This window comes from Diadema setosum, chromosome 21 (genome assembly GCF_964275005.1).
Source record: "Diadema setosum chromosome 21, eeDiaSeto1, whole genome shotgun sequence".
NCBI classification, from domain to species: domain Eukaryota; kingdom Metazoa; phylum Echinodermata; class Echinoidea; order Diadematoida; family Diadematidae; genus Diadema; species Diadema setosum.
The window spans coordinates 24,071,981-24,087,479 of NC_092705.1; the positions used below are offsets into that span (position 1 = coordinate 24,071,981).

At 43.1% G+C, this 15,499-nt stretch overlaps 1 protein-coding gene across 1 annotated transcript in view; it reads right to left on the minus strand.

Annotated features, from left to right (window-relative positions):
* Positions 1–429: 429 nt before the first annotated feature.
* Positions 430–15,499, minus strand: part of LOC140244285 (uncharacterized) — a 37,690-nt gene continuing 22,620 nt past the window's right edge. The window contains exons 8-15 of the mRNA XM_072323930.1: positions 14,825–14,989; positions 11,224–11,966; positions 10,280–10,702; positions 9,803–10,001; positions 6,992–8,856; positions 6,343–6,546; positions 5,717–5,880; positions 430–2,478 (exon numbers count right to left, since the gene is read on the minus strand). Of these exons, the coding sequence (XP_072180031.1) occupies positions 2,440–2,478; positions 5,717–5,880; positions 6,343–6,546; positions 6,992–8,856; positions 9,803–10,001; positions 10,280–10,702; positions 11,224–11,966; positions 14,825–14,989 (3,802 nt within the window). The 3' untranslated portion in view covers positions 430–2,439. The remainder of the gene's footprint in view (positions 2,479–5,716; positions 5,881–6,342; positions 6,547–6,991; positions 8,857–9,802; positions 10,002–10,279; positions 10,703–11,223; positions 11,967–14,824; positions 14,990–15,499) is intronic.

The following is a 15,499-nucleotide window of genomic DNA, read 5'->3' on the forward strand; positions in this document are numbered from 1 at the left end:
AGAAGAAGATTTTTACAGATTCCTTAATTTTGGGGGGTTGGGCCCCCCTGGGGGCCCCCTGGGTGGGGCATGGTGCCCATTTTAACAAATTGAGTTCCTAACCCCCTAGGGATGCTACCTGCCAAGTTTGATGAAAATCGGTCTTGGGGTTTTCAAGAAGAAGATGAAAATGTAAAAAGTTTACACACGACGCACGACGCACGACGCATGACGCACGACGGACGCCGGGACGAAGGGCGATCGCAATAGCTCACTTGAGCCTTTGGCTCAGGTGAGCTAAAAAGGTCAACTTGCTGATGTCCAAAGTCTAGAAAAAGGTATCTCCAGTGAAGATTCTGCAAACCGAACATTAACACATGATACAGTGTAGTTCATATCAGACATACATGTTTCTGCACCTGCGAACCACACAAAATCAAATACCACGACAACATTCTGTATGTGTTTGTCAACACAGCTCATTTCATTTATTACATGAAAATGTTCACATGTCCATGCACTGTGCGAAAGCCAAATTTTTGTACATCTTGCATGGTAGAACACAAAAATAACAAAGAAATATAAGTAGACTCACATAACAATTAACAGCAGAACATATTATGCTGAGATTAAATTTGCCTCTTTTTTTCAAACAAAGAGCTCATTCCCTCAACTGTGTGCATAACAATGACATCATAAACCTATGTTCAGAAGCCCTTTCTTACGTAAAGCAAAAACTAAATCATAAAAACAAAGTACAGTCAATCAAACTAGCAGTGTTCAACACTATCTTGCACAGAGTACTCATGTGCTGCTTGCATATTGCCAGACATGAAGTGTTAGTCTCTATATGACTCAGCTTCACTAGTTCTTGTCAAAAGAATATGTTTACCATAATAATAATTCTGAAAAATTGACCACTGTGTTATTGAAGTCTTTGCTTGCTCTTTAAGCCATTGCTATACCACAAAACTTGGCCGGGTACTCTTTCTCTATACCTACTTGTGCACACATAAAGCTAAGTACCTTGTCTTTGAACCACAACAGGGTGAGCATACCAGCTATTTTGAGGTGGATCTGGGGACACAGTTTGCTGAAAAGATTTCTTTTATACGAAGTGTAGAGAATTGAGCATTCACACGCTGCATTTCAAGCAGTTAACTGAAGGTGCCACGGTATCAGCCTCACCTGGACTGGCAGAAGGGATACTTGCTGCATTGAACGCACAGATGAAACCCACACACACAAAAAAAAAAAAGCACCAAAACAATCATCAACTGTACGAGCTGAAATTTTCCAGGTTGGTTTATATTTGCAAATTTTGCAAATTACCTTTCAAAAGCAAAATATCATGGTATGAATATAAAAACAACAACGCTTAAAAAAATCAAGGCATGCCGGCGCTGGATCGCATGCAACTAGGTTCTAATAGACTGAAGGTCTAGCACACTAGTACAGTACTCCCAATGCAGAATTACAACTCAGGAAACACCGAGTAGAAACATTCAGAATGCGTACTGTCACTTGTTACTCATTTTAATTTATTTCATGATAGGTAGAGTATAAATTATTAGACCCTTACAACTGCAAAATTAACAACATGTGAAAATGTTGGACAAGTACCTTGTAGCATATTCAAGAAATATAATGTGAAAATTTCAGCTCGTGCAGTACATGAACAACGGCATTTTTATTTCGCAAAGTCAGTGCACCAGCGTGAGAATTTGGAGTGGTCAGTCAAGTGCGACCGAAAGAATCCAGAGCATCGATGCGCCTGCAGGAAGAGTAGCCGTCTCATGCGAAGGCACGACCTCGAGTGAGACGAAAACCGTATGCAATTTTGGAAAGCAAGGCTCTCTGAACACAGAATCCAGTGTTATGGAAGGTGATAATGATGCCCCTTTTGGGGGTTGTTAAAGGGAAATTCCAGACGATTTTCATAATTTCACATCATATAGTCCGTAAATCAATAGTGCCATGTATAGATTTGTGGAATTTATTGTGTTCCTCGAGCAAACAAGCCAATACATGTACTCTGAAAACCTAAAGCAAATTACACTGAACAAGGATGACATAGGAGATTTGCATATTCAAGTAATGTAGGAATGTTATTCTATTACAATACCATTTGCTTCACAACTTCACCTGTGTAGAATTCATGCATGCTTTCTTCTTCCTTTGTTCTGCTTCCATGAAGATCCAATTCAGCATGCCTATGGTAAAGCTGCTATGTCATCATCCTTGTTCACAGTGATTTGTTATGAAATTTGAAATTATTCTTATTACTTATTCCAATCACTTCAAATTCTGAAACTCTGTACCCAGTATAACCAATGTATAGATGTTCAAAGGCAAAAGTCTGGAAGTCATCTGGAGTTCCCCTTTAATATCCTTTGAGGGTGGAGACTGGTGGAGGGAGGGGCGATGTGAAGCATCATCAGTCACAGAGTCCCTGGAATCCTAGGAGACAGGGATGGGAGAACACTGGCTCCGATGGATCTTGGAAGACAGAGTATGACAGAGGATTACAAACTTTCCTTACCCTATTTTTTCCTCCTTATTCTGCTTTGTTTTGTTTTATTTTTTTTTTATTTTTTTTATTTATTTTTTTTTTTTTTGGGGGGGGGGGGTGTGTGTTACAATACTCTCCTATTACCGAGGCTTTTCTTTCAATTAGAACAGGATCATTTTGGCACAATCAATCCATGAATATTTGGACACACTCTTACATCACAAATACTCACACACACATCATCACACTCACAGACACTAAAAAACTGGCATACGCCTTTCCCCGATTGTAAAAAGTTCTCAATTTCAGGAAGAAACTGTGCGTGAGGCTTTCTAGTCCTTACTAATGTCTTTCAGTCTTACATTCCAAAAATGGCAGAACACAAGAACAGCTTGACAGAAAGGACATACATCTATTCTGTTTGAATTCTGTCTGAATTAATGTCAAGGTAAAAAGCTTTAGCAAAATTACAAATTTGAGTGAATGAGAAATGTGTGAGACTATGATCTTCTTCTGCGTTCATCTATTATGCACAGTGAAAGAGGTTTAGATACTACTCTGCCTATAGAAGGCAGATGATGTAAAATTTTTGTGATCCCAAGGAAACGTAGACGAGCCCCCTTGATAGTGGAAGTCTTTGCTTTACCATGTGCTCAGCTCACTCACAGAACTCAAGTAGTACATTGTACTACATAATCTGTTTGAAAAGTGCACTGCCTGCCACGATCACAGAGCAAGACTGACACAATACAAAGTATGAGTAACCTGTTTGACACACTAAGGCCCGAATTCGCAAAGGTGGTACAAATGAAACCATGGTTTAAACCATGGACAAAAACCATGGAGCACCAAGTGTCGCACGGAATATTTCGTTAAGAAATCAGTCATTTCGTCAATGAAATGATTGTTTTGTAACGAAATGACAATATTTTGTAACTAAATGAACATTTCGTCCACGAAATGATAATTTCGTTAACGAAACTGCCATTTTGTCGACGAAATGACCAATTTCGTAAAGAAATATTCTGTGCGACACTTGGCGCTCCATGGTTTTTGTCCATGGTTTAAACCATGGTTTCTTTTGTACCATCTTCGTGAATTCGGGCCCTAGAGTTTGCCAGATGCAGGGACGCACACGTGCAGAATAGAATGAATACTGCGGTGAAATCGAGTCAAAACAATCTGCCCTCTAGTGATAATATGATGACATAAATGGTATCGCGGGGTACCAAATGAAAATCAGCCATTTTGTTGAATTCTTTATTTCTTGAAAAATGTAGTACCCTGGGTTGCCAAAAAGTGGAAATTATTTTGGTGCTGGAGCTAGCGGCGCTAGCCACTTCACTGCAGTGCACTGAAGCACACGCTATTGCTAGCACAGCATGCCATGCATGTATCGTATAACATGCAGTGGCATGAGAGCGACTATGTACACGCACACACAGTGCATGCATTTCTCTGTGGCTGTCCTCGAGTGGACGTGAGGTGGCACTACACAACGCGGTAACGCGTGATGCATCATATATATGTGACCGTGCATCGCAAAACGAACAAAAAGTCGCGTGCACTGAACTTGTGTGAAGACGGAAAATAGGTGAAATGGGTCAACCCAATCTTGACTTTTTCATATTTTCTGAAAGAGCAAGCCCTCTTCTCAAGCATACTATTATTTGGGATCATAAAACAAAAAGGAAAGTGTATTTTTAGCAGTTTTTTTCGAACACCTTTTGGTAGAATAGTGTGATTAGGTGTGTCTTAGAGTCCCCTCTTCATTTCTTAAAAACACTGTCCATACTCTTCACTTTCAACTCTAAGAACTTTAGGATGATGCTACTGCTTTGAAAGTTAGCCTTACTCATCTACAGAATGTGTTAATAAAGCAAGCTCAGTTTCAGCTTAATTTGATAATCCCTTCATTGTTGTTGCTCCAGTGGTTTACATCCTGTTTTTTTTTTGTTCCATTCATCATGCAGCTAGCATGGCTTGGTACAGATTAAGCGCCTGAATAGACCCTGTACTTCGGAGCCTCTTTTCTCAGTTCACACTTTCCAGAGTATGTGCTTTCTTCCCAATATTTAGATAGGTTAGGAGAGTCCATTTGAAAGGAGTTATATATCATTTTAACCCTAACTTACCTGGGCTATTTAGCGAGCTTGAATTCCTGCCCCCCCCCCCCTTCAGATCCAAAAATTTGCATTTTCTATTTTAAATTAATTAATTATGCAAATATATGCCAAAAAACCTCATTTTCATCTGTAATTGGCTTATAAAAGCTTATGGAATGCTGATTTTTGGTGTAAATACTCCTAGTGACATTCCATACATTTGTGCGTAAAAAAAAATTCAGTATCAAAACTAATTTCTTATGTTTTTATTGTTTTATCATTTTTTTATGTATTTCATTGTTTTTTCGAACTTTTGTTTTTGTTCTTTTTTTCAGCAGAATTTGTCATACACATTTTTTGAAGCATAATTATACTAAAATAAATTGATTTCAGCCATTAAGATTGAAAATATTAATCTTTATATGAATTAATTGAAAAAACACAATTTGTATTGACTTTGTACACAAAATCACGTTTTTGAGCAATTTTGGGGTTGACGAAAATTTTTTGAAGGGGCGTGGCTTCAGAACGGTATGCCCGGGCGTGACAAATTTGGTCTCAAAAGTTGCGCAAGACTTGAAAGTAAAAAGTCAGCGAGCGGCGCGGTCAAAAAATTTTGCGCGCCGGAATGGTCGCGGAATTCGTCAAGGGGGGCCATTATCCCCCCCCCCCCAGGTAAGTTGGGGTTAAAACTTGGAGTCTGCTCTTTCAGAATCTACCATTAGTTAAAAATCCATGCCTGGCGACTATTTGTTGCTTTTGTCATGAAGGATCACACAGGTCACCGCTTTGTGCCCCTCTTAGTAATGGCGGACATCGCTTTGCAGGCTCACAGAGCTATTGCACAGGGCGTATTGCGAGTGAGCACTTTAGCACCTACTAGTATGTTATCCCTTTGCATACATTATACCAATATCGGTCTCTGGGCAAAAAAAAAAAAATAATAATTATATATATATATATATATATATATATATAGTTATACACAGCTTTAAATTCTAGCAGTTGGTTTTCTTTTTTTCATTCTTCTGTCCAATTGGACTTCTGACAGACTCTCCATGTTCTGTTAACTTCAGAAAAGTTGACAAGAACACAAAGTCACTTTCTACTCTAGGCATACCTTCTCTGCTTTCCTGAGCTGTTTTCTGATGGCCATGTCCCTCCTGGCACAGAGGGCCTGCCGGCACGGTCCGATGTCTTGCAGCAACGTCTGGCGCTGCTTCCACTTTCTCCGTGCTAAGGCATTGAGGGCCCCAGTCTGATGCGGGAACAGTGGTGGTCCATCTAGGTGAATGGGAAGAGAAATCACAGTTACACATGGTAGAACCATGGGAGGAAAAGAAGCAATTCTTGGAAGTGATCCCTGCATGGATAGAGAATTCACTCACCCAACTTTAACTGTAACATAACAAAGTTAATGCTAAACTATAAATCAAGGAGGAAGATGAAGTAATTGGTCATGTAAGAGACACAAAGGCAATGGCTGAGAAAAGGTAAGAACAAAATGATGTTCACATAATTATGAATCTATGATAGTTTGATTTCACTCAAAGGGGTGGGGGTGGAGGCTTGAAGTAGCCATTTCTGTGGCAAGTCTATGAACGGTTACACGAGGTACAGATTGCTCAAACGCTCCAAATATGGCACGGTAAGATACTGAATGGTTTGGTTTGCTTTGCTTTGCTTTGCTTTGCTTTTGAGCACTTAAACATGGCCAGAAAGACACACTTGATCTGCCAATCTCACCTTCTTTAAGCTCCTCTTTGCACTTTTGTTCAATCTCTGACATCAGGGCGGGGCCGGCTAGAGCCCGGGACACGCCAATGCGCGCCAGGACCTGGCCTGGCGAGAACCGCTTGAGTACCGACATCTCTGCTGGGACCTCTGCCTTAGGTGGGGGCTGCCAGTATCTCGCGATGACCATCCAATCAACGTCCAGCACGTCGGGAGCTTGAAATGGATCGAAGAAAAAAGAGATTTTCTTTCCTTAGACAATCATCAAGAGCTTGAGAGGGACCAAAGAAAAAAAAGAAATTTTCCCTCCTTAGATAATCATATTCATCTGTCAAGACTTGCAACAAAAAGTGGTCACAAATAACAAGGCAAGTTCTTAGTAAAAACTGAACTCAATGAAGTTAGTACTGCCATATTTGAATGTCAAAGCGGGAAAGGTATTTTGAAGGGTGTCACAATCGGCCTAACATGATGCATTTTTCCAGAGGGGCTTTGTACCATAAAGGAATGAAATCTTAGTATCAACATTCTATGGATGGTAAGATCTTACATATAACTCATACAGGGACTATCAATACATGTGTCTGTGTGTGTGTGTGTATGGTACATAGAAGTAGAAGAAGCTGAAAAGGCGAGGTTAGAAAGAATTCTGACAAGCTACCTTTGGATTCATACTGGTCGCCATTCTTTCCTCTCTCCGAGCCTCTCCTCGATCGGTCAGATGGGTCATCAAACTCCTCATCGCTGATGTCCTCATACTCGTCATACAGACTGGGGAGGTTCTGGGACTCTTCTGGAGGGATCGTCTCTTGGGGCGTTTTCTCCATGTCTGCGTCCTGCTGTGTCGCAATGGGTTCTTCTTCTGCAGTGGGCTGTTCTGGAGGTTTGGACTCTAATGGGGGCTGCATGTCCATCTTCTCCTGGTTCTCCTCCTTCTTGTCACCATCATCCTGGACTGTAGCACTTTCTTTCGGAACATCCGCCATCTGATCACCCTTTGTCTTTGATGCGCTTTCCCTGGAAGACCCTTGGTTCCTCTGCTCCTGGCCACGGATGGACTCTGGAAGGCTCTCCTCCTGCTTTTCTCTGCCACTGACGATGGAGCTGCTACGGCTCCCGGTGCTTCCACGACTCACGCTGCGCCGCGACCTGTGACCCGAGCCACGGTCGGTCCTATCCATGCTGTTCCCTCTGCTGCTGAGGCTATCCTTCTGGGAAGCCTCCGGTTCTTTGCTCCTAGTCCGTTCTTGACGTGGCTCAGGATGCTCCTTGGAGCGTTCCTCCTGATTTTTCCCGTCCCTGCTGGACTCCCTTGAGGAATCCCGTTGCATGCGAGCCTTCGGCTCAGAAGGCTCCCTTCTGGATCCCTGACGATCTCGATCACGCACCGCAGGAGAACCTTTGTGGATGTCATCACTCCCACCCTCAGACAAATCGCTGTAGTTTTCTCCGTAACGTTCTGATCGTTTCCGGTGGTCACTCTCCTCTGTTCTGGGCTTTGAAGAAGCTCTGTTCTCTTCCGCCACTCTCTTTGCTCCACTTTTTTCTGGGGTTCTTGGGGGATCGCTATCCCTCCCTCGTTTTCTACCATACTTATACTGACTGCTCCCTCTTCCTCCTCCTCCCCCTCCTCCTCCTCCTCCTCCCCCTGTGGCAGGGTCTCTTCCACCTCCTCTTTCATCGGGGTACTTTCTCTCACCTCTGTCATCAAAACTTCTTCTACTAGGTTCTGGTTCATCCCTTCTACCACCTCTCCCATCACTAAACCTCTGGTCAGGAGCCCCTCTAAAGTCAAGACCTCTGGGATCGCCTCCTCGCCCACCACCATCCCTTCTACGGTCTCCGTAGCTTGCATCATCACGGTGTCTATGTGGGTCCCCGAGTCCTCGACTATCAGTCGATCCCTCCCTTGGTCTTCGCTCTTCTTCTCTAAGCATCTCCCGTCTGTCATCCCTGGGAAAATCCCTCCTTTCGTCTCTTGGGAAGTCCCTTCTGTCATCTCGAGGAAAGTCACGTCGGTCGTCACGGGGAGGAAAGTCTCTACGGTCGTCGCGGGGAGGAAAGTCCCTCCTGTCCTCTCGAGGGAGTTCCCTGCGTTCATCCCGAGGGAAGTTACCCCTATCGTCTCGAGGAAAATCCCTCCGGTCTTCTCGGGGAAAGTCACGTCGATCGTCGCGTGGGAAATCCCTCCTGTCATCTCGCGGGAAGTCCCTCCTTTCATCACGGGGAAAGTCCCTTCTTTCGTCTCGCGGAAAGTCCAGGTGGCTGTCCCTCGGGGGATAATCTCGGCGATCAAAGTCTTTCCTCTCGTCTGGTCTGCGATCCCTTTCAGGCCATTTGGCCCTATCAAAGTCTCTGCCTTCACTGCGGTCCCTCGGACTAGGACCTCGTTGGTACTCTGGCTGGTATCGAGTATCTCCTTGGGATCCTTGCCAGGTGCCTTTAGCAAGATCCTGCTGGTAAGGTGTCAGTTGGCGTCTCTTCCCTGGAGGAGACCTGGACCTGATCTCGTCAGCTGAGCGTTTCCTGTTAAATGCAAGTTGAGAAAATCACAGTTCCATTACTTACACTAATACAGTACATAGCTGCCAAAGTACATTCACAGTCAAGGAAAAATGTATTGCAAATTGTATTTCAGATGCCATTTTTCAAAATTTACAAAAGTTTCAACAACAAGTTAACAAAATAGCACATAAATTCACATTATTCCGCCAAAAGTAGTATACTATAAAGATAATGACTTGCAGAAAATTGAGCGCTCAGACTAATCTATCTTGAGGGTTTGAAATACAATTTGGGAAGTTATCCAAGCCCCAGGACAAAGTTGATGGATTTGTAGCCTGTATGGAGAGGCAAATTCAACCCTGAGATTAGGACATACTGCATGTTCTCAACATTAAAAAGTCATTATTTATTGTAATATATGATTTCACAAAGTACTATGAGAATGCATAAATTTCTGTAGTACTAAGTAGCCATTTTTGCACCATCGTCACACCACAGTATGCACTGCTTAGCTTTGCAGCAGATGCTCTCGGTTCAAGTCCAATTCTATTATGCTCTTCAACTTAGCGCTGCATCTGTAAATTACATTTCAATTCACCTAATATATCATCAGCTGCTACATTTTATCACTACATAGTAATAGCATACCTGGTACAGTAATCTATTGTATCAACTACAATAAAACTGTTGTTCTGATGTTCAGTATCGTTCGCCAATTGTTCTGCCCATGGGCTTTCATAACAAATGCTCCGCTATCACATGATCATGTTCATCACGTCATTACCTGGTATATGATGAACCCCAATCATACAACTTCATTCTGTATTTGCACACTTCTTCAACAGCTGCAGCTCTTTAATACTGTGTTAAAACATTGATATAAGACTGAAGTCCCCTCAATTTCTATACAGTTTCAGCGACAGACAGACGGAAATACTCACAGATAAAAATAAAAAATAAAACTCACCCATACGGTGGATCCAAACCACGGTCCATTTGACCTCTGGCAGGAGGGGGTTGCTCATAGCGCCCCCGGGATGGTCCCACCGAGCCCCGCTGCCGCTCCCACTCGTCGCGTCGGGATTCCCGCTCCAGTTTCTCAGGAGGCCTGGGTTCCCCTCCTCGACCACCCCGAGGTTCCCCACGGGAATCCCACTGCTGACCCCCTATAAGGTGAGGTAAGGAAAAGGGAAATTGATAACAAAAAAAAAAAAATTGTAAATTCACATTATTATTATTACTACATGTATTTCTTAATATCACTATCATACATTTGACAGCAACTTGATCCCTAAGAGCAGGGTTTCATTAGTTTCATCTTCTTTCACCTAAATCGATTTTGTTTCCAAGGCAAAAGATCTTTTCTTTGTCAGGTGACCAGATACATTCCTAGGACAGTCTAGAAACATTTAAGAACTGCTGAAGAGTCTGAGCCAGGTCTTACCCTGGGGAGGATATGCTCCATATCGCGGATCGCGGTCACTTGGGTAGTCATTTCTCCCACGGTCCAAGCTGCTGCCTCCTCTGGAATTTCCTCTGTCATCCCTAACTCTATCTCTCCCTCCATCCCTTCCTCCGTCCCTCCCTCCATCCCTCCTCGCATCTCTTCCTCCATCTCTTCCTCCGTCGCGTCCTCCGTCTCTTCCGATCTCTCGCCCACCGTCGCGTCCACCATCCCGACCACCATCACCCCGCCCTGCCGCAGGCCATCCCGGTCGATCTCCACCCCTTCCTCCGGAATAGGATTCCCCCCTTGGCTCTCGCCGGTCGTACTCGTATCCAGCCTGTGGGGCCCGTCCGGACTGACGGGGGGTGGACGTGTCCCGACTGCCGCTTCCCTGGCTCGGCCCACCTCCAAGAGATTTGCCTGTCAACAGAAGGATGCACATCACAATGATTAAATGAATATACTATAACAAAATGCTTGTCGCTCAAAATCTGCTATGTAGCGCATCAGGACAATGCCTACTTCACAGCACTGTCAAAAAGGTCTGAGTAATTGTGTCTCGTGTAAAGGTCTGAGTAATTGTGTCTCGTATAATCTATTGTCCGCTTTGGAGTTGCTTAATATGAATGTCTACATACAATAAGTAGGCCATCATCATTGTTCGAAATATTTCTTCAAGGTGCCACTACAGTGCATTTTCAAATCTTTATGTAAAATAATAAGCATATGACTTTCTCAGTACAAGGTATTTCAATTCATAATATACGTCATTATCACGACATGTTAAGTTCATCATTAATTTGTACACTCCCTACATTAATGGTTGCAGCAAACTGTACGAGTTAACAGCTTTAAAAGTTTAGGGTTGTTTCTTCTGGATGCAGTACTGGTTTGGCAAACATCCTGCACCCATTAAGCACCCTGAAGGTATTGGTACATACCTCCATATTTATCACCTCTGTCTCGGTCTCTCTCCCTATCCCGGTAGTCACCACTGGAGGACCTGGGTGGAGGGGGTGGCTCCTTACCCCTCAAGGGTTCCCCTCTCCTGGGGGACAGGGAATCCCTCTTACGCCTCCCCGGAGAAAAGGACTTCCGGGAACCGGTGGCTGACGGGGACCGTCCCTGCTTGGGGTAATACTGGGCATCCTTGGGAGGGTGGGGCTGCTGGCGAGAGGAGTAACTGCCACGATCCGGAGTAGGGTCTCGGCGGGGAGGGAGCTTCTCCTTTCTCCCACTCGGAGATGGAGAAGGGGGGTAGTGAGACGGCTGCTTGCTCTTTGATCGCATTCGCTTCTGCGGTGTCGGGGACCTGCGCCGGGGCGGCGCCTCCTGCCGGGTTTGGCGCATTCGTGGCGAGAGGGCTCGTTTTGGGGTGGGGGATCGATCCGAGGAGTCGGAGCGAGTGGGCGTGGACGGGGAGTAGCGCCTAAGTGTTTTGGGAGACAAGGGCTTTTGCTTAGATTTAACCGGAGGGGAACGGATTCGACTGTCCTTAGTAGGGGGGTGGGATTGTCGGTGGTGGCCGGAAGGCATTGGTTTCTTCTTGGACACACTCGCGGGTGACTTCTTCTTCTTGATGGTCTCCTCTTCAGACTCGCTGGAACTGCTGCTCCCGCTGGAACCGCTGCTGCTGTCGCTGTCGCTGTTGCTGCTACTGCTACTGCTCTCGCTCGAGGAAACCCTGATGTGGTGAAATAAGACACAGAAAACTGTTCATCCCTAACTCTTCCTTCTGTTTTCAATTCAATTTCAATTTCAATCCAAAGCAACAAAACATATAACGTTTGATGCTTGATACTCCTGACTTACTGATGAACATCTATTAAAGATAATATAAAGTTTTGGTACCTCAAAAGTTTCCCTGAATTTCCTTGTCTTAGTTTGTGTTTTAGGTTAAAATACCTTTCATATAACTAACACTGTGAGACTTATTCGCCCCAAAGTGCTCTCATGTCGTTGGAATCATGCAATTAACTGCGACCAGGAGCCCCATACGCATAGCGTAATGGGGCTTCGCATTGTAGTATTCAGGATCATGAAAGATATAGTATCGCAGGTAAATATCAACTTAAAATCCAAAAATTTCTTCAATTTGAAGACTTACCAATTAAGTTGAAGTATTGAAAACAGGCTTCGGGCAACGTTTGGTTCTGCCAATAGTCCCTTTCTGTTCGAATTGATGACTGAATTGACTCGGTCGAGAGGACCTTGGGAGAGCTACATACACTGAATACTATGGCCACACATCACATGCGCACAAATTTCAAATCCATGAACGGATAAGATGTTTGTGTGCGCATGCGCTGGCCGTCAATTCAGTGTAGCTCTCCCAAGGTCCTCTCGACCGAGTCACATTCAGTCATCAATTCGAACAGAAAGGGACTATTGGCAAAACCAAACGTTGCCCGAAGCCTGTTTTCAATACTTCAACTTAACTGATGAGTCTTCAAATTGAAGAAATTTTCGGATTTTAAGTTGATATTTACCTGCGATACTAAATCTGTCATGATGCTGGATGCTACAATGCGAAGCCCCATTTAGCTATGCGTATGGGGCTGCTGGTCACAGTTAGCTATGCGTATGGGGCTGCACGCTGCTGGTCGCAGTTGTCATGCGATACTGTACGAGTTGAAATTTTCGCGTACAGATATTTTCGCGAATTGCTACTTGGAGGACATTTTCGCGTGTTGTTAATTTCGCGGTTGCGAGGGTCTAACTGAACTTAGTTATTTGCGCATTGTTATTTTCACGTGTTGTTATTTTCACAGTTCAAAGGCGATTCACGAAATTCGCGAAAATAAAACCACCGCAAAAATTTCAGCTCGTACAGTAATGGATTCGTACAATACGTGTACTACCTCACCGCCGTACAGGGGCGGCTCTGGTACGAAACCATTATTGCATGATTACTAAGACATGAGAGCACTTTGGGGCGAGTAAGTCTCACAGTGTTAGTTATATGAAAGGTACTTTAACCTGAAACACAAACTAGGACAAGGAAATTCAGGGAAACTTTTGAGGTCCCAAAACTTTATATTATCTTTAAATGTCTCATTTACGTGTCACAAACTACAAGGAAAAGTAGAAATTATGCGGTGCGTAAAATATGTCCCCGCCGGAAGTAGCATTTAGTAGCAAAATGTACAATATCGGTAAAAAATCAAGGTCAAAGGTCAAAGAAGTCAAAGGTCAAAATTCTGTGAAGAAGTTTTGAAGCCCTCACCTAGTGCCATCACAAAAAGCAAACGGAATCGAAATCAGGTTAGAAATGGCGAAGGAGTAGCATTTTGTGGCCAATGTACAATGCAGGTCAAAAAATCAAGGTCAAAGGTCAAAGAAGTCAAAGGTCAAAATTCTGCGTAGAAGTGTTGAAGCCCTCACCTAGTGCCATCACATAAAGCAAACGGAATCGAAATCGGGTTAGAAATGGCAAAGGAGTAGCATTTTGTAGCAAACTGTACAATATAGGTCAAAAAATCAAGGTCAAAGGTCAAAGAAGTCAAAGGTCAAAATTCTGTGCACAAGTTTTGAAGCCCTCACCTAGTGCCATCACATAAAGCAAACGGAATCTAAATCGGGTTAGAAATGGCGAAGGAGTAGCATTTTGTAGCAAAATGTACAATACAGGTCAAAAATCAAGGTCAAAGGTCAAAGAAGTCAAAGGTCAAAATTCTGTGTAGAAGTTTTGAAGCCCTCACCTAGTGCCATCATGTAAAGCAAACGGAATCAAAATCGGGTTAGAAATGGCAAAGGAGTAGCATTTTGTAGCAAAATGTACAATATAGGTCAAGATCAAAGGTCACGACTGAAATTCTGTGTAGAAGTTTCAAAGCTCCCATGTAGTGCTATCATATAAAGCAAACAGAATCAAAATTGGCTCATAAATGACATAGAAGTAGCAAATTGAAGATTTTGATCACACACGGACGCACACACGGACGGACGGACGGACGGACACACGGACGGACACACACACGTACGGAGCCCGTTTCATAGTCCCCTGCTCGAACTCGTTCGGCGGGGACAAAAATACACCACGTTCAGACTGATCTGAGAGGTCTTGTGTTCATGCTGTTTTATCTGAGGAATGCCATTTTGAAAACAAATACTGCTTAATAGGATACTTTTGCAAGGGTTGGATTTTACTGGGACACTCTCAGTGAACTGTGCTTGTTTATATCTTCGCAGATGCAAGTTTTCTCTGTACATAACTCCAAAACTATTTGCAGATTATGATTTTTGCAACAATATTGTGGAGAGCAAAATTTGAAAAATACATACCATGAAATATTCTATGATTGCAGCATATTCAGCTATTTTAGAGCATCTAGACGTAATTTTTCTTATATTTTTCCACTTACTCATGGGTGTTTATTAATAACATTTCATGGCAATAATCCTCAGACAAAATTCACAAGATTTAATAAATAAAAGTTGTGTCGCAACAGTAACAACAAAAAGGCTAAATGATTCATCACAAATGATAAAGTGATCAGAGGAAAATTCAACAATCTGTCAGTCAGCATTTATTTACTCTACCTTTTCTTCTGTGGCTTGACGGGGATAACACCCTTCTTCTTCCGCAGATCTTTTGCCTTCAGCTTTCTCGTTGGCGGTGATGGGCTAGGGGTGCAAGGGCTTGGTCTAGCAGGAGAGGGACTGGCCTTTCTTTTGCGCTTTGGGGGTGGATGACTCTCCTTTTTCCTGCACAAGAGGAGAAGGGAATGGGGATGGCACTACCTATCACAAGAAAGACTTAAAGGACAAGTTCACCTTCATAAACATAAGGATTGAGAGAATGCAGAAATATTAGTAGAACACATTAGTGAAAGTTTGAGGAAAATTGGACAATCGATGCAAAAGTTATGAATTTTTAAAATTTTTGTGTTGGAACCGCTGGATGAGGAGACTACTAAGGCTCGTGATATGAGTACAACAGTATAAAGAAAATGTAAAGAAAATTCAACATATTTTCACTTTTTTCGCATAATAAAAGAGCACTTGACTTGCCTCTTTCTAAAGGCAATGGGAATAATATTACCCATAACAAATGTCAGTAACAAGTCAAGGGAATGTGTACTTTTTTCAAAATATGAAATTTTGTGAAATTCTTTTTATATTTTCCTTATATTGTTGTACGCATTTGTGACATCATACACCGCAGTAGTTTTCTCATCCAGCGGTGACTGCACAAAAACTTCAAATATTCATAAC